The sequence below is a fragment of the Myotis daubentonii genome, chromosome 1 (assembly GCF_963259705.1).
Source record: "Myotis daubentonii chromosome 1, mMyoDau2.1, whole genome shotgun sequence".
NCBI lineage: Eukaryota > Metazoa > Chordata > Mammalia > Chiroptera > Vespertilionidae > Myotis > Myotis daubentonii.
The window spans coordinates 22,773,767-22,793,646 of NC_081840.1; the positions used below are offsets into that span (position 1 = coordinate 22,773,767).

General features: G+C 40.2%; 1 protein-coding gene and 1 long non-coding RNA gene across 8 annotated transcripts; one reads left to right on the top strand and one right to left on the bottom strand.

Moving 5' to 3' along the window:
- The first annotated feature begins 205 nt into the window (after positions 1 to 205).
- LOC132231695 (uncharacterized) lies at positions 206 to 6,458 on the top strand. The gene is made up of 3 exons (XR_009452117.1): positions 206 to 596; positions 963 to 1,050; positions 4,154 to 6,458. It is a non-coding gene; the product is annotated as an uncharacterized LOC132231695 (long non-coding RNA).
- Positions 2,704 to 19,312, bottom strand: PTGR2 (prostaglandin reductase 2). 7 transcript variants are annotated; one of them, XM_059691221.1, is made up of 10 exons: positions 19,199 to 19,308; positions 18,259 to 18,343; positions 17,034 to 17,152; positions 12,056 to 12,247; positions 10,298 to 10,468; positions 7,835 to 8,044; positions 6,920 to 7,041; positions 5,788 to 5,875; positions 4,973 to 5,012; positions 2,704 to 2,871 (listed from the first exon to the last, which is right to left on the bottom strand). In XM_059691221.1, exons 2-10 carry the CDS (start codon positions 18,293 to 18,295, stop codon positions 2,786 to 2,788), a joined length of 1,065 nt encoding a protein of 354 aa, XP_059547204.1. In that variant the 5' UTR covers positions 18,296 to 18,343; positions 19,199 to 19,308; the 3' UTR covers positions 2,704 to 2,785. The 7 variants fall into 7 exon arrangements, 6 of the variants coding, with proteins under 6 accessions (XP_059547204.1, XP_059547194.1, XP_059547221.1 ...); XM_059691211.1 differs by lacking the exon at positions 19,199 to 19,308 and adding an exon at positions 19,015 to 19,171; XM_059691238.1 differs by lacking the exon at positions 19,199 to 19,308 and adding an exon at positions 18,989 to 19,147.
- Positions 19,313 to 19,880: the final 568 nt, after the last annotated feature.

The window sequence follows — 19,880 nt, forward strand, 5'->3', positions numbered from 1 at the left end:
GAGGGCGCCCTGGCCCCGAGCCCCCGAGGAGCTGGTCCTGGCTCCCTCCCTGTCGGGGACCGCCTCGCCCAGCAAGTGTGGCCCGGCCCGCCCTGGAGCTCACCTTACGTCCCCTGCAGCCGCCCGTGGGTCAATCGGTCCCAAATTCCGTCCACACACAGCGTCTTCCGGCTCCTGCCGGAAGCAGCTCGAGCGCGGGACAGGAAGTTTGGCCGCCCCCCACGCACACACCCACTTTCTTGCCTCCAGGCCGAGTGGGGGGCCGCCGGGCGCCCCGGTTTGCGGCGCAGGGCTCCGCGCCCGGACCCAAGGCGCTGTGGTCTCCCACCTCCCACTCATCCTCTATCGGCCTTCTGGGCTCCGAGGTCTGCAAAGCCCGCAAAACGGGTCGGCTCATTCCCTCCGTGACGTCACTGCTTCCCTGCCGCGGCGGACGGGGCCGTGGTACCTGTCGGCCGAGGTCTGTGCCAGCTACAATGGAGGCGAGAACGGTCACTGCTGACTTTCGTCGGAGTTCTCAGCGAAGAGGATCGCGAAGCTTCAACCCCCCGGGAAGGGAACTGCAGAACCTACCTCTGCATTGTATGCCGAGCAGGGTAAGAATTGAGACTCATGTAGTTAGAACTTTTTTTGGAATATGAATTCCCTAGCGTCTGGGTTCCACATACGGTGGGGCCTTAACTTACGAGTGTCCCGACTAACGAGTTTTTTGAGATACCAGCTGTCTCTCGGCCGATTTTTTGCATTGAGTTGATAGAGTAATTTGAGTTAACGAGCTCCTTAACGAGCTCGGTCTCAGAACGAATTAAACTCGTAAGTCAAGGCCCCACTGTATTTGGATGTAAAGAGCTCTCAGGTGTCCTGCCTGGGGGCTAGACCACTTGCGTTCCAGGCTAGATGCCACCACTTGTTAGAGCTTTATGAGTTTGACCGACTTCTTGAAATTACTAATTTTTTGATAGTGCTGCTTGCCAAACCATGAAGAACTCAACGAAGACAGTGGCAATGGGAATTAAAGGAGTTCTCTAAGAAAGGCGCATAAGATTAAAGGTAAGCCTTGAAGACAGGCATATAAATGGGTGAGAGAGCAGTAGTTTGAATATACAAATAAACTATGGTGAGTTGCAAAACAAAGGAGAAACACAGTTCAGGGGAAGAGAATTCCTCTTTAGATAAAGTGCGTTTATCCCAAGGGGTAAAGGTCCCAAACTTAGGTAAGAAAGAGGTCAAAAATAGAGATGTAGATTTGGGAGTTATCAACATACAGAGATTAAATGGCCCTGGAAAATTATATAAAACAAGAAAGAAGGCCACTGAAGACAACTGGAATGATTGATTACTAACACAGTTTGAATCTACTTTCTATAAATGTTTTGTTTTACTATAAACAAAAGTATATTGCAGGAGCGGGGTGTAATGTGGAGGGTGTCAATGGGGCCGGGGAGAGGGGGATATGTGTAATACTTTTACCAATAATATAAGGTGTTTTTAAAAAGTATATTGCAGTATATAAACAGACCATAAACGAGCAGGACACTCAGAGAAAACTACCCTCATTTTTACTGTTTTATAGGGTTGATTACAATAAAACAAACTCTCTTTTTTTTCAAACCTTTTTTTTTTTTCAGAATCACTGCTTTAATTTTTTCCTTTTTATTGAATTTATTGGGGTGACACTGGTTAACAAAATTGACAGATTTCAGATGCATAGTTCCACATCACCTGTACAGTGTATTGTGCATTCACCACTCCAAGTCAAGTCTTCATCCATCACCATTTATCCCCCCCTATGGTCTCCTCCACCTCCCCCCAAAAATATTTTTATTGATTTTTAGAGAGAGAGGAAGGAGGAAGAGACAGAAATGTCAATGATGAGAGAGAATCATCGACTGGCTGCCTCCTACACACCCCCTATTGGGAATGGTGCCTGCAAACCAGGCATGTGCCTAATCAGAAATCAAACCCAAGACCTTTTGGTTCCAGGGTCGATGCTCAACCACTGAGCCACACCAGCCAGGCTGTCTCAATCTTTTTAATCACCTAAAACTCCAAGTAATGTTTATATCTATTTGCCCTGGAAATCTTGACAACTATTTGACAGTATGTGCCTGCTAACCTAAAATAAACATATGCTTTTATCAATAAATATTTGAGTTCCTATACAGTAAATTATTTGGCATAACACAAATAGATCATCTTCTGTAGCAAATGTAGTCTCTCCATCAACCTAATCAACCTCTACTTATCTTCTCATACTAGTCCCAACACAGAGCTCTGAATTCCCCCAAACTCCAGACAAACACCCTGCCATTAACTCCCTTTTCCATGTATAGAAAGGCCACCCCAATTTTCTTCTTATGCCAAGTTTCAGTTCAAGAATTATGTAAAACTTTCCCAGTTCTATAAACATTTATTAAACGCCTTCTCAACCATTCCGTTTTCAATAAAAGTTATTAATTTTGAAAAGCTGTTTTGTATGATCCATTAATAGTTGTATCAAATCTCCAGTGGTTTCAGTATATATGAAAAATATCATATGTAATAGTTTTAGGAAAAGAAAGAAAAATAGATCATTTTGACTTCAACCTATTGTATGTAATACGTTGGATATAGAGTATATGTATAATATTGAAAATATAGGAAAGAATTATTTTGCAACTAAGAAAATAATCACCTATTAGTACATTTAAACCAAAAGCTATCTGTACTCTCAGGTGTTTTTTAATGTGTCTTGAAAGTCTTTGTGCAAAATGGAAAGAAATTTGTATTTCCTTGATGAAGATGTTTATAGAGACTGCAAAGAGGTTTCTTCTGAAATGCAAACTATTTGCTTTCCAATATTACCTCCTGTCATCATGGACTGGAATGCAGCTAGAAAGAGAAAAAAAAACTAAGTTATCTCAAAACATAAATGTCACTATCATACATATCTTTTGGTAGGTCAAACACAAGTAATTTGAAAAAATTACTTCAATGATTTTAATATTAAGTATAGAAGAAAACTGTCATCAAAAGAAACCTCACATATACACTGGCAAATTTACAGAGTAAACTAACCCAATCAGCATCTTAAAAATTGGCTTTACCCGCCAGGCTGGCGTGGCTCAGTGGTTGAGTGTAGACCTATGAACCAGGAGGTCACGTTCAGTTCCCAGTCAGGGCACATGCCTGGGTAATATATTTTTAAAAATTTTTTTACCCAAACTAGAAATGTTTAATTGGTGTCTATATCAACACTCATGGCTTACAGTCTGAAAACTAGAGGCAAGTAAGTTTGAAGGTAAAATATCAGCAAAACAAATCCTTTATAATAAAAGGCTAATATGCAAATCGACCAAACGGCGGAATGACCAGTCGCTATGCCGCGAACTGACCATGAGGTGGCAGACGCTTAACACAGGAGCTGCCTCCTGGTGGTCAGTGCACTCCTACAGGGGGAGCGCTGCTCAGCCAGAAGCCGGGCTCACAGCTGGTGAGCACAGCGGTGGTGGTAGGAGCCTCTCCCGCCTCTGCAGCTACGCTAAGGAATGTCCAGCTGACTCGAGGAGCAGGCCTAAGCCATCAGTCAGACATCCCCCGAGGGCTCCTGGACTGTGCAAGAGGGTGCAGGCCGGGCTGAGGGACCCCTCCCCCCGGAGTGCACAAATTTCATGCACCAGGCCTCTAGTTTCTATATAACAGTTAAAATGTCAGAAATCTAATCACAAAGTTTTACTAAGTGAAATACACATTATGCCAGAAAAATAAGTGAAATTATATTTCTGTTTGGTAAACTTAGTAACCAAATACATTAAATTTTTTTCTGAGAAAGAAAAAAGTTGTTTGATTAATCCCTTTTATTTTTAAAAATATGTTTTTATTGATTTCCCTACTGGGATTTGAGCCCACAACCTTCGACCTCCCCATTCATAGATCAACACCCAACCACTGAGCCACACCGGCCGAGCTAATCCTTTCTATTTAAACCAAACAAAAGAACCAGCAGTGGGTTGAGCATTGACCTATGAACCAGGAGGTCATATTTCGATTCTGGTCAGGGGATATGCCTGGGTTGTGGGCTCGATCCCCAGTGCAGGAGGTAGCTGATCATTGATTCTCTGTCATCATTGATGTTTCCATCTCTCTCTCCCTCTCCCTTCCTATTGGGGTCTAGCCCCATCAGGTCCAGGGGTTCCCAAAGGTGTGGACGGAGTCAGCGAAGAAGGATGGACATGGAGGCAGCGTTCAATTGATCAGCATACTAGCCAGGTTCTCTCGCCAGGTGTTCTAGCCAGGTTCTCTCTTTATTGTCCTGTTACATCTGTATTTATACCATTTGATCCTATAAGCATGCTTCTATAATCACATCATGGTATGTTTTGGGTCCTCCCTTGACCTACATTTCCTTGTTTCATGTCCATAGTTTCTTATCTGACCTTTGCCAAAAATCCCATCTCCACCTAGTTCTGTTGATTTTAATCCTATCCATTCTATTCCAAAGGTTAGGGCGTTTGTTATCTCCATTCCAAGGTCACTACTCTACTGTTCTGTTAAGCTACAAGGAAGTAACTGAAGGAGATTATCCTAAATAAAGATTATGTAGCTTAAGCCTGGCACTTAGTTAAGGGGTTTTACTGATTTATTCCCTTCCTTAGTCCTGTTAATCCCTAACTCCAGGGAAAAATCCCCACCTGGGGAAACAACCTTTCTTGGAGAGGTGACCTTGGTTAAAACACACAGTGCTAAGAAGGGGAGCAAACATAATAAGAACAGTATGCCATATACACCAGGTCCCTTGAAACATATGCTGTGCAGATGTTTCTTCCCTGCAGCGACTGTGTCAAGCAGCAAGGATGGACCGGCTTCCGGCACCTTCCTCTCTGAAATCAATAAAAATATTTAAAAGAAAAAAACACCAGAGAAATAGAAGCAAAAGAAAAAAGGTATTATTTGTGCTGAGCACATATATATAATAAATCTACATTCATCTTACCTCCCATGTTTTCTAATCCATTTGTCATAGTTTCTTTAATCTGTAAATCAAAATAGCTATACTTAGTATTCTTTAGACTTCAATGTTTCTAGTTAATAATTTTCATGTTTGCAAAAGACAGCAATACTGTTTAGCACTTTCTGTCTAAAAATAGATATTCTTAATTTCATGTAGGTAACCCAAAAAGGTTTCCTATCAATTAACTTTTTAAAATAAAATCCTATTTTCCCATTGTCTAATCTTCCACTGGTAACAGCACAAGCTATATACCCTCTTTTCCAAAAGTACATAAGCATACACACATAAACTTTGCCTATAATTTGCAGGTTTTAAGAACATGCTAGGTCAGGGTCTCTGGACCCCAGATTAATAACTCCTGATTTTAAAGCAAAGAGAAGAGATATATCAGAATGTCCTGGGAGGGCAGGAGAGACATATGGTAGTGGAGAGGTGGGGGTACTAGGTGGTCTTATAAGATTTTTGAGGAAGCACAGCTTCTAACACATTGTAGAATTCCATATTAATATTTGTTAAATTAATGAGTATTAAAATTTAGGAAGGAAAATCTATTGATCTTACAACATAATCTAAGAAAAGTATAAGGTTAATAAAACTTCAGGTAAAGGGAATAATAAGAAAGGGCTTCTCAACCAGGAGGTTATATCGCCTGGGAGGCAAAGTTAATTTATAATATCCAGTACACTTCCCTTTTGTAGGAATTTTTATTATGAAACTAGTACATTGCTATAATAAATTCAAAAGCATGTCAAATAGCAGGAAGAATGCTATTGATAAAGAATAGAAGCAAATTCTACCTTTAGCTTTCCTTCTTTAAACCATTGACTCAGCTGTAGAATACCAGACTCAAATTTGTCCTTATAATTTAACACCATAAATCTTTCTCTGTATTGGGAAAGAAAAGAATAATGATCAGAGACCAGTGGGGGAATAAAAGAGTCCAAAATGAAATCATTCTACATCTCTATTATGTGTTAATATTTCAAACATTAGGACTTAATCACAGAGTCTGGCCAGATAGAGTTTTAGGTGTAGAGACAGGGATAAGTGCAGTGGAGTTCTATTGTTTTGTCTACCCAGCATTTATGACACCGTTTGGTAATAGCTCTATGATTTTACTTTGTGGGTAACATCCTTTCCCTACCCTATGTGACCAAAGCCAAGCCAGTATGAGCTATAAAGTATCAGTGTTGGGACTTGATAAAACTGCAAGAAGAAAGCTGTTCTCTTTTTACTTGGATTGCTAACCTGGTAAAATGTAAGACTAGAGATAACAGCCATCCTCCTGCTGCTGCAAGAGGAGAGCCTGGGAGGGAGCACAGCCCAGAGGTGGAGAAAAACAGTCGTGATGCCACTATACAAACCCTTTATCCAGCCAGAGCTCAGCCAGTACTGTACTAATATTGGACTTCTCAATACATGAGCCAATAAATTTCCTTTGTACTTAAGCCAATGTGATTGAGTTTCTTTTCTTTTCTTTTTTTAAAAACATATATTTTATTGCTTTTTTACAGAGAGGAAGGGAGAGGGATAGAGAGTTAGAAACATCAATCAGCTGCCTCCTGCACACCCCCTACTGGGGATGTGCCCGCAACCAAGGTACACGCCCTTGACCAGAATCGAACCTGGGACCTTTCAGTCCGCAGGCCGACGCTCTATCCACTGAGCCAAACCGGTCAGGGCGTGATTGAGTTTCTATTACTTGCAAAAAAAGACTTGCAAAAGATTTATAGAACAGATGCAATTTTTTAAAAGTTTTCTGCCAAAGAACTAATTAACTAAAACCTAAGTAGTGAATCAACTTAAAATATATATTTTCAAGTTTTACTTAATAAGAAAAAATTATACATGGAGAACAATGCATTTCACATACACCTGTGATCTTTAAACCCCTTGAATCCAGTAAAAACAGGAAAAGATAGAACACACCTTGCAATATTTCTTTCTTTCTGAATTGCCTCTACATCAGGAGGTAGTGGAGGAGGATAAGGCACATCTTTGTTGTACTGAGAAATTTGGCCACACAGGATGATGTGACTGTTTTTATTCATCTGTTCAGATAAAACAGGTGATTATACCCTAAGATATATGCCTTTCCCATATATGACTTTATGGCTGTCTCAAAGAAAGCCTCTTTGACCACTGAATTTAATCCTTTAGTGCCAATTAATATATTTCATTTTAAAGATTTACCCAGTATATGTATTTAAGAGTTTTAATAGGCTAGAAAATAAGTCCACTTCCAAGGAATTAGAGGTAAATAAGAATTTGTTAATCAGCAAAAGAATTACATTAATTGTTGCTGTCCTTGTTGTTGCTACTTTTAACAGTAGTAGCAGAGTATTTCTTTGTATTTAAATAATTTAACCTCAATTGCAAATAATTTTACCTATATTAAAGGACAATGCAGTGTTAATAGCTGATGTTCACATTTTATAAAACTGTCAATAAATATAGGTAAATACCTAATGAAAATCCATTCCCTACCCAAAGTCAGGGGCCATGGCTGAGTTGGTTCATGATAAGTTAGGAGTCAGAACTTCACCATTTGAACAATACAACTGTACTTTTCACAAAAATTAACTGCAGGTGAAAAATATAATAATGCTAGCAAAGAACTGAAACTGACGTTCATAGTGCAAATCTATAAGTGGAATTAGATATATCAGCAAGCTCTTCTGTTTCACTTAATTACAGTTGATCACTTGATCATCATTAGTTTCTTTTTCTCAATAAACCCAATAATCTTATACAGTTTTTTTTATCTCTTAGTATCAGGTAAAAATATATCACATCAGATAAAATATAGCATTCAAATTTATAAGAAACAAATCAACAAACTACCTGACTTATCACTGTATCACTTATGTCACCGCCAACATTGTCAAAGTAAACATCCACACCAGCTGGGCATAGTGCCCGGAGCTGTTCTGCTACATTCTCTTTTTTATAATTAATTGCAGCATCAAAGCCCAGTTCTGAGGTCAAAAGAAGGCACTTCTCATGTGTTCCACAAATTCCCACCACTCGGGAACAGCCCATCAAGTGACCAATCTAGGGGGGAAATTTTTGAAAATTAAACAACTTTCTATGTCATATTTACATTTTAAAATGTGAAAGCATTCAAGATATAAGTATATGAGAGTGTTCACCACAATTTAGGTTAGATTACAGGGCTTTTAGCTAAAAGTAATTTGAAATCAAAAGAACAGAAAACAGATATAATGCCATTCTTAAAAACATTAAGATTGAATAAAATTAGACTTTAGTTTGAATGTTAAAATTTCAGAATTTAAAGCTAATTTTATAAAAAGAATAGTCAGATCCCAAACATCACTAACTTGCAATTTATTATTTTTCAGTGGGATGGACCTTGAGCATATAGTATTATGTTAAGTGAAATAAGTCAGATAGAAAAGTGAGAATGTGATTTCACTCATGTGGGATATAAAGCAAAAAGCAACAGATGAACAAACAAAAAATTCATAGACACAACAGAATGGTGGTTACTAGAAGGAAAAGAAGGTAAGGGGAGGACAAGGAGGGTAAAGGGGGTCAAGTATATGGTGACAGAAGGAGACCAGACCAGGTGGTGAGTGCACAATAGAGTACACAGATGTCATATAATAAAGTTGTACACCTGAAATTTATATAATGTTATTAAACAATGTCACTCCAATAAATTAAATTTTTTTAAAGTTTTAAAATATTTTTCAGGCCTATGAGTAAAATCACTACTAAGAAAAAAATATTTTATTTCAGAGGTTTCACACTATAAAGGCTATTATTCATAAAAACAATCTTATATAATAAAAAGCTAATATGCAAATGGTTGTCACACCCTCACAGCATCATGCTATAATGGCTCAAACGCTCAACACTGTACTTTTCAGAGGAATGGGGACCAGCCAGGTACAAATGAGCTCATGAGAGAAGAATGGGACCGGCCAGGCTGCGGCCCAGAAGAGGGACAGGCCGCCTGCCCTGCGGTCCTGGGTGCCAGCACCTGCGGCTGCGGCCCAGGAAAAGCCACCTGCCCAGGGTCCCCTGTGGCTGTGACCGGTCCAGGCGAATCCGGCCCGGGTCCTGGGTGCCTGTGGCTGGCCAGAGAAGGGAATCCTGGGTCCCAAGTGTGGGGTGAGGCAGAGGTGGTTAGGGGCAATCAGGCAGGCAGGCAGAGGGGCTAGGGGAGATCAGGCAGGCAGGCAAGCGGTTAGGAGCCAGCAGTCCCAGATTGTGAGAGGCAGTCGGACATCCCCTGAGGTATCACGGATTGGAGAGGGTGCAGGCTGGGCTGAGGAACTCCCTCCCCCCCACCCATGTATGAATTTCATGCACCAGACCTCTAGTGCATTTTATAAAATTCTATCATAATATTTACTGTATTTGAAGACTTTTTTTTACAATATGTGTTTTTTTGTTAATCCTCACCTGAGGATATTTTTTTCCATTGATTTTAGAGAGGAAAGGAGAGGGAGAGATGGAGACAGAGAGAAACATCAGAAGCATCAATGTACGAGAGACACATCGATTGGTTGCCTCCTGCACTGGCCAGGGATTGAGTCTGCAACTGAGGTATATGCCCTTAACCAGAATAGAACACACAGACATTCAGTCTGCAGGCTGAAATTCTAACCACTGAGCAAAACTGGCTAGGGCGAGTTTGTTTTTTATTTTTAGTTCATGAATTCCACATAGGTACTTTGATTTTCTTCCTTGGATCGTTCTAACATTTCCTGTGTCTATTTTTGGTTAACAGAGAACAAGATACAAAAATCTACAACATTTTTCATATTATTATAAACACAGTCTAAGCAGGTAATAATATCATTTCTACCAGAAATGTGCAAAATAATCATAAATTTGTTCAATTTTATATTTTAAATGATCCTATATAATAAAAGGATAATATGCAAATCGACCAAATGGCAGAATGACTGATCGCTATGATGCACACTGAACACCAGGGGGCAGATGCTCAACACAGGAGCTGCCCCCTGGTGGTCAGTGCACTCCCAAAGGGGTAGCGCAACTCAGCCAGAAGCCAGGCTCACGGCTGGTGAGTGCAGCAGTGGTGGCGGGAGCCTCTCCCACCTCTGCAGCAGCGCTAAGGATGTCAGACTGATGGCTTAGGCCCGCTCCCCGTGGGCTCCAGAACTGGGAAAGAGCGCAGGCTGGGCTGAGGGACCTCTCCCATTCCAGTGCACGAATGTCATGCACCAGGCCTCTAGTATATATATATGTGTGTCCAGAGATTCAATTATGACTACGTTTTTAGAAAATCAAATGATTCTCAGAAATTATTACCTGCCCAGCCAAGGATCCACAAGCACCAGCAGCCCCACTAACAACCATTGTCTGATTAGATCCAGGAGTTATATGACCTTTTTCCTGTATTCCAATCAAGGCAGTTAAACCAGGCATACCAATAGCTCCAAGAAAATATGAAATATGTCCATTCACGAGTTGCGGGTCTACCTAAAATGAAATATATATCTTTTATTTGTATTTATTTATTTTGTCTAAATATATATCTTTTAAAAAGAAAACTAGGAATCCCAGTTTTAAGTCAACAAGGTAGCAACAACCTGTTATAGGCTGAATCATGTCTTCCTGTGGACAAAAAAAAGGGTTTCCACAGAAAGTAACCTCCCAGGGTGATGTGATCATAAATTCCTAACAGGGCAGGTCTTGGTGGGTAGTCACTCCCCGAGCATATAACTTCTTTAGCAAAAGGTTTATTTTTGCCTTAAGCAAGCCTATCTTAGGTTACCATTCTTGTTAACTATCCTGTAATCCAATTGCTGCCTTGCTTTCTCCCTCCTTCATGTAATCTTCCTTATGTTTTCTTAATTTCAAAATATATAAAAGAACATGTAAAACTTATTCTCCAGAATATCTAAGATCTTGCTTCCCAGCAATTGTCATCAGTTTGGCTCAAGTACATTTTTTAAAATATATTTTTATTGATTTTAGAAAGGAAGGGAGAGGAAGAGAGAGACAGAAACATCAATGATGAGAGAGAAACCTTGATCGGCTGCCTCCTGCACACCCCACACTGTACATCTGCAACCTGGACATGTGCCCTGACAGGGAATTGAACCATGACCTCCTGGTTCATAGGTCGATGCTCAACCACTGAGCCACGCCAGCCAGGCTCAAATAAATTCTTATAAAAATTTTCTAGTCCCGGTCACGTGGCTCAGTGGTTGAGCATCAACCTATGAACCAGGAGGTCACAGTTCAATTCCTGGGCAGGGCACAAGTCCGGGTCCCAGGCTCAATCCCCAGTGTGGGGTGTGCAGCTGATCAATGATCCTCTCTCATGTTTCTCTCCTCCTCCCTTCCTCTCTAAATCAATAAAAATATATTTTTTAAAAAATTCTCTACTGATTTGGACATTTCTTACATTGGCACTCCTAAAATTCATATGTTGAATACCTAACCCTTAATGTGACTACACAGGGGTGACAACAAAGATAGGTTTACAGTTGTAAGTATGCGAAACACAGAGTTTATTCTTGTATTATTATTTTTTAATTATTGTGCTGTTTTCCATACTCATAACTATAAGCCTACTTTTGCCCCACCCTGTACATGAAGCTGCCAGTTTTTGCAGGTCAAAAATATTGGTAATTTCACATAGTTCAACCTAACAGAAACCAAACTCAAGATTTCTGACACAAGATGAAATTTCAAGTTCAAACCAAAGGAATTTCTTAAGTGTCAATTTCTCAGGAAACTTTAAAGCATACAACTACAAGGGGCCTTTGGTTCTTAGTATAAAATATTTTTTGATGCTTATAGTTCAGGTTTTATTTTATATCTGTAAAATTTGAGAAATAAATTAAATATGGAAAACACCACCACTCACTGGTAATCTAAGAACTGTCATATATAGGTACAGCCAATAGTGGAAAAGGAACAAAGGCTTTCCACATTTTTGTAGATACCTAAAAAAAAATGTATGCTCCCCACCTCCCCTCCCCCTTATCAAACAACTGAAGACCAAAGGTACAAAATAAGAATTACAGTGGAGAAAAATACTTTTATATTATACATCACCTTTTCTAGGCTATTTCCATCCAGAATAACCTTGGTTTGCCAGGGCCAGTAGAAAGAAGTCACAAACTCGCCTTTAGTAAAATTTGTGTGTTTGCTTTCTTCTATAATCCCAATACCTCCTCCATCAACCACTTGAGACAACTGCCAAGGTGCTAAATAATCAGACCCAGAGTCTTCATTCATTTTACAGCGCTAAAAAAGAAAACACTGATTAGCATAATTCTGTCTAATAACACTGAACCAGTTTACTAATCTATCTAGTGACCTAAGGAAAGGTATATAAGTAATGTTAAGTACAGTGTTAATCAAACAAAATTTATCTTAATTTCTATCTTCCTTTCAGTTTTTTATTCTGGAAAAAAAAATTGTATCCTCTCTCTAACAAGTAAAGAAGTGCAATTCAAAAGAAATTTAAGGCTGAAACCGGTTTGGCTCAGTGGATAGAGCGTCGGCCTGCGGACTGAAAGGTCCTGGGTTTGATTCCGGTCAAGGGCATGTACCTGGTTGTGGGCATATACCCAGTAGGAGATGTGCAGGAGGCAGCTGATCGATGTTTCTCTCTCATCAATGTTTCTAACTCTCTATCTCTCTCCCTTCCTCTCTGTAAAAAATCAATAAAATATATTTTTAAAAAAGAAAATAAAGTGATGATAGTTCCACAATTTTGGGAATAGACTAAAAACCATGAATTGTACATTTAAATGTGTGAATTATACGATACGTGTATTATATTTCAATAAAGCTGTTAAAATTTTTAAACAATTACTTGAATACATTTAAGTAATGTTACAGACATTATACTAACAAAATTAATTCAAACTACTGTGCCACAATTCACCATAGCTAAGATCTGGAAACAGCCTAAGTGCCCATCAGTAGATGAATGGATTAGAAAACTGTGGTACATCTACACGATGGAATACTATGCTGCTGTAAAAAGGAAGGAACTCTTACCATTTGCAACGTCATGGATGGAACTGGAGAGCACTATGCTAAGTGAAATAAGCCAGTCAATAAAGGAAAAATACCACATGATCTCACTCATTCATGGACAATAGAGACCATTATAAACTTTTGAACAATAATAGATACAGAGGCAGAGCTGCCTCAAACAGATTGTCAAACTGCAGCGGGAAGGCCGGGGAGGGTTGGGGGGCAGGAGGTAGTGGGGTAAGAGATCAACTAAAGGACTTGTATGCATGCATATAAGCATAACCAATGGACATAAGACACTGGGTGATAGGGGAGGCTAGGGGACTGTCTAGGGCGGGGGGATAAAATGGATACATATGTAATACCCTTTGTAATACTTTAAGCAATAAAAAAAAATAAATAAAGTATAAAAAAAAAAACAAAAAAAACTACTGTGCCAGTGGTTTCAATGGATTTTGGCAAATTAAGTATACTTACATGTTTGGGTTTTTTTTTCACTTTTTTTTTTTTTTTTTTAGTAAATCTTTATTGTTCAGATTATTACATTTGTTCCTCTTTCCCCCCCCCCCCGCCACAGCTCCCCTCCACCCAGTTCCCACCCCACCCTCTGCCCTTACCCCCCCACTGTCCTCATCCCTAGGTGCACAATTTTTGTCTAGTCTCTTCCCGCATCTCCCACACCCCTTTCCCCACCAAGAATAGTGAGTCCATTCCCTTTCTATGTTCCTGATTCTATTATAATCACCAGTTCATTCTGTTCATCAGATTATTTATTCACTTGATTCTTAGATTCACTTGTTGATAGATGCATATTTGTTGTTCATAATTTGTATCTTTACCTTTTTCTTCCTCTTCCTCTTCTTAAAGGATACCTTTCAGCATTTCATATAATACTGGTTTGGTGGTGATGAACTCCTTTAGCTTTTCCTTATCTGTGAAGCTCTTTATCTGACCTTCAATTCTGAATGATAGCTTTGCTGGATAAAGTAATCTTGGTTGTAGGTTCTTGGCATTCATCACTTTGAATATTTCTTGCCACTCCCTTCTGGCCTGCAAAGTTTCTGTTGAGAAATCAGCTGACAGTCGTATGGGTATTCCCTTGTAGGTAACTGAGTTTCTTTCTCTTTCTGCTTTTAAGATTCTTTGTCTTTTGCTCTTGGCATTTTAATTATGATGTGTCTTGGTGTGGTCCTCTTTGGGTTCCTTTTGTTTGGGGTTCTCTGCGCTTGCTGAACTTGTAAGTCTATTTCTTTCACCAGGTAGGGGAAGTTTTCTGTCATTATTTCTTCAAATAGGTTTTCAATATCTTGCTCTCTCTCATCTTCTGGCACCCCTATAATTCTGATGTTGGTACGCTTGAAGCTGTCCCAGAGGCTCCTTACACTATCTTCGTATTTTCGGATTCTTTTTTCATTTTGCTTTTCCTGTTGGGTGTTTTTTGCTTCTTCGCATTTCAGATCTTTGCCTTGATTCTTGCGCTCCTCTGGTCTGCTGTTGGGAGGCTGTATAATATTCGTTATTTCAGTCCGTGTATGCTTAATTTCTAGTTGGTTCTTTATCACAACATCGAGGGTCTCATTAGATTTCTTGAGGATCTCAATAACTTTATCGGCGGCTTCTAGACAGTTCTTGAGAGACCTTAAAAGTGTGGTTCTGAACTCAATATCCTCCATTGACAGTTTTGTCCTGTTTCTTTGTCTCCACATTTTTTATGCTTTCTTGGTGCACCCCCTAGTGGTCTTTGTGCGCAGTCTTGTTGTAGGTAAGCCTTGATTGTTGTAGTTAATACTAGGGGGATTTGACCTCCAGGCCAACTGGCTGTGAGAATCAGCTGTGTCTGCCAAGTATACTTACATGTTGATGACAATATTATGAAACTGTCTACTTTTTATAGAAAACAAATTAGTATCATTTAGACCAGTGGTTCTCAACCTTCCTAATGCCACAATCCTTTAATACAGTTCCTCATGTTGTGGTGATCCCCAACCATAAAATTATTTTCGTTGCTGCTTCATAACTGTAATTTTGCTACTGTTATGAATCGTAATGTAAATATCTGATATGCAGGATGTATTTTCATTGTTACAAATTGAAAATAATTAAAGCATAGTGATTAATCACCAAAACAATATGTAATTATATATGTGTTTTCCAATGGTCTTAGGTGACCCCTGTGAAAGGGTCGTTCGACCCCCAAAGGGGTCTCGACCCACAGGTTGAGAATCGCTGATATAGACCATAATGGTACTCATTTCTTTTGGCCTAGCAATTGCACTTCCCCAATGGAAATAACACATACAAAAATGAAACTATTTTTTCTTTTTATTGATTTCAGAAGGGGAGGGAGAGGGAAGGAGAGGAAGGGAGAGATAGAAACATCAATGATTAGAGTGAATCATTGATCTGCTGCTTCCTGCATGCCCCCTATGAGGGATCAAGCTCGAAACCCAGACATGTGCTCTGACTGGGAATTGAACTGTTACCTCCAAGTTCATAGGTCAACACTCAACCACTAAGCAACACTGACCGGGCAAAACTATTTTTATACAGTTGTTTATCACCATCCCTTCTGAACTCCTCTTCCTAATTTCTAATACTACCTATTCCCAAAACATTTTTAAAAAAATATATTTTATTGATTTTTTACAGAGAGGAAGGGAGAGAGATAAAGAGTTAGAAACATCAATGAGAGAGAAACATCGATCAGCTGCCTCCTGCACATCTCCTACTGGGGATGTGCCCGCAGCCCAGGTACATGCCCTTGACCAGAATCGAACCTGGGACCTTTCAGTCTGCAAGCCGACGCTCGATCCACTGAGCCAAACCGGTTTCGGCCCAAAACATTTTTAAGCTTTCCCCAACTGTTCAATTTTCCACAATAAAACAATGATAGGGAAAACTTCAGACCAAGCACTACATCATACCCCTAACCTCAGGTGGATGTTCTCTTTATTCAGCCAAGAAAAAAATGCCACAATGACACCACAGCCTCCCATGAAACTATGCTAAAGACATCCTGGAAATTAGTGAAGGCTCTCTTCTTCTCTGTGGCTCACTCTTGCTTCTCTCATGAAGCCAAGAATTGGAGGCCTACAGTGTGGTCCAGGAGATGGAAAAGATGGAAACACTGCTTGATTAAGGGTGGTCTAGTTCAGTCAGAAAAGACCAAATAGGAATTGAAGCAGAAGCTTCTATAGGTATATGCTACACTTCTGCTTCTGTGTCCCTCCCATGTATTTTTGGAAAGCAAGTGCAGCAGCCATTGGATATTGGCCAGACCAAGGACCTCACTCAAACAAGGCTAAGAGAAAAACAGAACCACCAATGTAATGATATTTCCACTAGTTTTTCATATAAAGATATGTATATAAAGTCACTTAAATATGAAATCAAAATAGTATATACACATTAAATATAACCATGTAAAATACTGTACACACATGGTGATTGAAATTAGTTGTGATTTTGGAATGATATAAAATTGCAATGATTTAATGTTCATTAGATTCCTTTTTTTTCATTTAAAGTTGTTTATGTTCTCTTTTTTTTTTTTTTTATAGAACAATGTCTAGTGAAGGCAAGTGATTAATTATAATTCCCAAGTGGAGTGGCACACCGTCCCATGCAGGGCCACCTGGGGAAAGAAGTGAGTTCCATCCTTCCTTCCTCTAATTAATACTTAATAAGCACCATGCTAGTCCCTGGAGAGGGAGTGATAAATAAGATCTTATAAACTGGATAAATTTGAGAGAATTTCCAATCCTAATTTACTATCTTCAAGATTTACTTACTACTGGGAAGTAGTCTGGACATTTGGAAGAAACTGATAACCACATGTGCTACTATAATGGAAATCTTCCTTCTATAACATTCCTTAATAACACTAGTGAATAAAAACAAAGGCAATCTGTAATTCACAGGTATCAAAATATAATTGCTCAAATATTCGTTAATCATAAGGATTGCTCAATAAAATTTAGATGCAGCATTAAAAAATAGAAAAGTAAAATTAATTTTCACCAAGTCACAAAGTCCTGACTCTTACCATGTAAGGATCCACAGAAAGGTAAAGAGTTCTGACTTGTACTTGTCCGTCATTGATATGATCTGGCAAATTTACTTCTTCTACTCGGAAATTTTCTGCCACTGGATTACCATTTTTTCCTAAAATATTAGGTAAAAATGTAAAGTAAAAAACTCATTGTCCTATGTAATTATTTACTATTCTTTAAAAGGTCACTCTAGGTTCCAGAGCACTGTCTTTTAACTTGGGCATGAATAAATCTATATTATTTTGTAATTTCTCTGTAACTCAATATAAATTCTTCAAGTAGTTTTACTTGCTCTTCATTTTCTCCAAAAAGATCCTTTGGAATATTGCTGTCAACCTTAAGATTTCTTTTTTGAGATGACTACAGGTAAATCACTTCATTTGTTTTAACATTTAGGAAGATTTCAAAAATGAAAAATCATAGCCAGCTTTTTTAAATACTAGAAGCCCGGTGCAAGACATTCGTGTATTGGAGGGGGGAGAGGGATCCCTCAGCCTGGCCTGCACCCACTCACAGTCTGGGACCCCTCTGGGGATGTCTGACTGGGGACATCCGCTGAGGGGTCCTTAGCGCTGCTGTGGAGGTGGGAGAGGGCTCCTGCCACCACTGCTGCACTCACCAACTACAAGCCCAGCTTCTGGCTGAGCTGCGCTCCCCCTGTGGGAGCGCACTGACCATGAGGGGGCAGCTCCTGTGTTGAGTGTCTGCCCCCTGGTGGTCAGTGCATGTCACTGCAGCTGGTCGTTCTGCAGTTTGGTTGATTTGCATATTAGCCTTTTATTACATAGGATTATGAAAAGGCAACAAAACCAAGGCAGCATGAGCCCAAACCTCTCAGGTTACTTCCATACCTGTTTCTATGACTCAGGTTGCAAGATCAGCACAGACATAAATCAGTGCTGTTCACATCAAAAGAAAAGCAAATTTTAAGAACCAATGATACATACTATAAATAAAAAACAAAAGCCACATATTTGTAACATAATCTTTTAAATAATAATTCTGAAATACCTTATTTCTTCCAACAAATGGCTTTGATATCACTTGAGAAACTCAATAGTACATTGTTTAAAGAATTTATTCTAATATCTCTGCTACTATTAATATCTTCCTACCTCAGTTTACCACATTGACATCATATGGATACTTTTGTTCCTCCATTTTCATTAATAATTATCAAAGACCACAGCTTTTCATTCATCACAGATAAATACATACCAGGCCGGGAATTCAGTACCACTCTTTGTACAATCATCACCTTGTTTGCACAGGGATCTCACAAGATTTCTGTATAAAGTAATTCCTATTGATAGAAAACATTTTAAATCACAAGGAAGTTTGAAAATATTAAACAATTTAAAAATAAGAAAGCACATTTGTGGGGAAAAGACAAATCATATTTAGGATCCAGAAAAGATATAGTTCCCTGTCAGAGTTTGCCTCCTAAAACAAATATATGAAGGAGTAAGTCTAATTAGAATTTTTAATAGAAACAAGTTTGTTGAAGACTGAATGGGCAGAATGTTTTTGGCCTCAGAATGCAAACACATTCATCTTCATACCATCATTAGTAAGCCTCCTACTGAGGCTTGATTAAAAGGAAACAGCACGATATATTCCTCCAGAGCTGGCCAGGTAATCCTTTAAGTCTTCTTGTTTCCTCCTTCCTCCCGCTAGACCCTTCCCTTCTCAGGGACCTCGCCTTCCTCTTGGGCTCCCACTCTACCCGTCACTCATGGGAACGACTAGGCACCTGCATCCGCAGCCCAGAATTTCAAGCTGACTTCCCAGACCGTAAGCACCAGGAGGACAGGGCTTTGTATCCGTTGGTCAATGATTTATGTCCAACCCCTATGCCTGGCACATGGTAGATACTCAAAAAAATGTGTTAAATAAACATCTCGGAGGCACCTTGGACACAAGTATGTCCAATCCTGAGGTTGCTTACTCCCCACAATTGTTTTTTAAAAAGACCTGCTTCTGCCCCTCCAGCATTCTTTATTCTAAGTCCTCGCTATAACACCAGTAGCTTCGGAGGAAGACTCGAGGCTACCCTGGCCCCCAGATCTTCCCGCCCCCCGACGGCCCGACCCAACGGCAGGTCCCCCAGTCCCAGCGGCCGCGACAGACCGGCAGGCCGCCTCCGCTCCGCACTCACCGCCACCGAGCTCCGGAGGAAATATCGCGTGGTTTGCGGCGCCGAGAGGGGCTGGCTGCGCGACTTCACCGCTCCGACCGCAGTACGCAGGCGCACGGCTAGACCTTTGCTCCAGGTCCTCCCAGGGAGGTGAGAGGCGGGGGAGGAGCAGAGCAAGGACAGTCACGAGTCCAGTCAAAGTGTATTAATAAATTAGCCGGACTGGCCGCCCCTACCCTTTGTCCACAAAGAGCAAATCGTGAGTTCACTTACTGGTTTGATGGATTCCTCCCTGAGCCTTGGGCTGGAAAATTGCAATGAGAGAGGGGCCGTCAAGCCCACCCCTCATGTTGTGGATGGAGAAACAGGTTCCGAGACCTGATATGATTGGACCACCCACCTTTCAGCCGGTGGGCGGGGGGGGAGGGCGGGGGCGGGACGGCGGGGGCGGGACAGTGCCGTGATTAAACCCGGCTCTGTAAGACTGCTGGCCCCGGGCCCTTTCCCATTGCTTTAAAGCAAGGCTGCCTTTTCTTTCTCAAAGAATCCCAAATTCCTCAAAGGTGGATTAGCCAGTGTGGGAGACTTCTCAATTTCATTAATTATTAATTGTTTCCTTTTGTGCTCAAGTGGGTTGAGCAAGGCTTATTCCCAGGACAGCTTTGGAACCCCAGGGAACCTAAAACAGACTACCCTGATTAGG

Excerpts from the sequence above, each read along its gene's own strand:
- PTGR2 (XM_059691221.1), bottom strand. The coding sequence starts at position 18,295 with ATGATTGTACAAAGAGTGGTACTGAATTCCCGGCCTG. Across the intron at positions 10,469-12,055 it reads ATGGAAATAGCCTAGAAAAG|GTAGACCCGCAACTCGTGAA; the intron begins GTGATGTATAAT and ends ATTTCATTTTAG. Across the intron at positions 5,876-6,919 it reads AAAGAAAGAAATATTGCAAG|AGAAAGATTTATGGTGTTAA; the intron begins GTGTGTTCTATC and ends TTCCCAATACAG.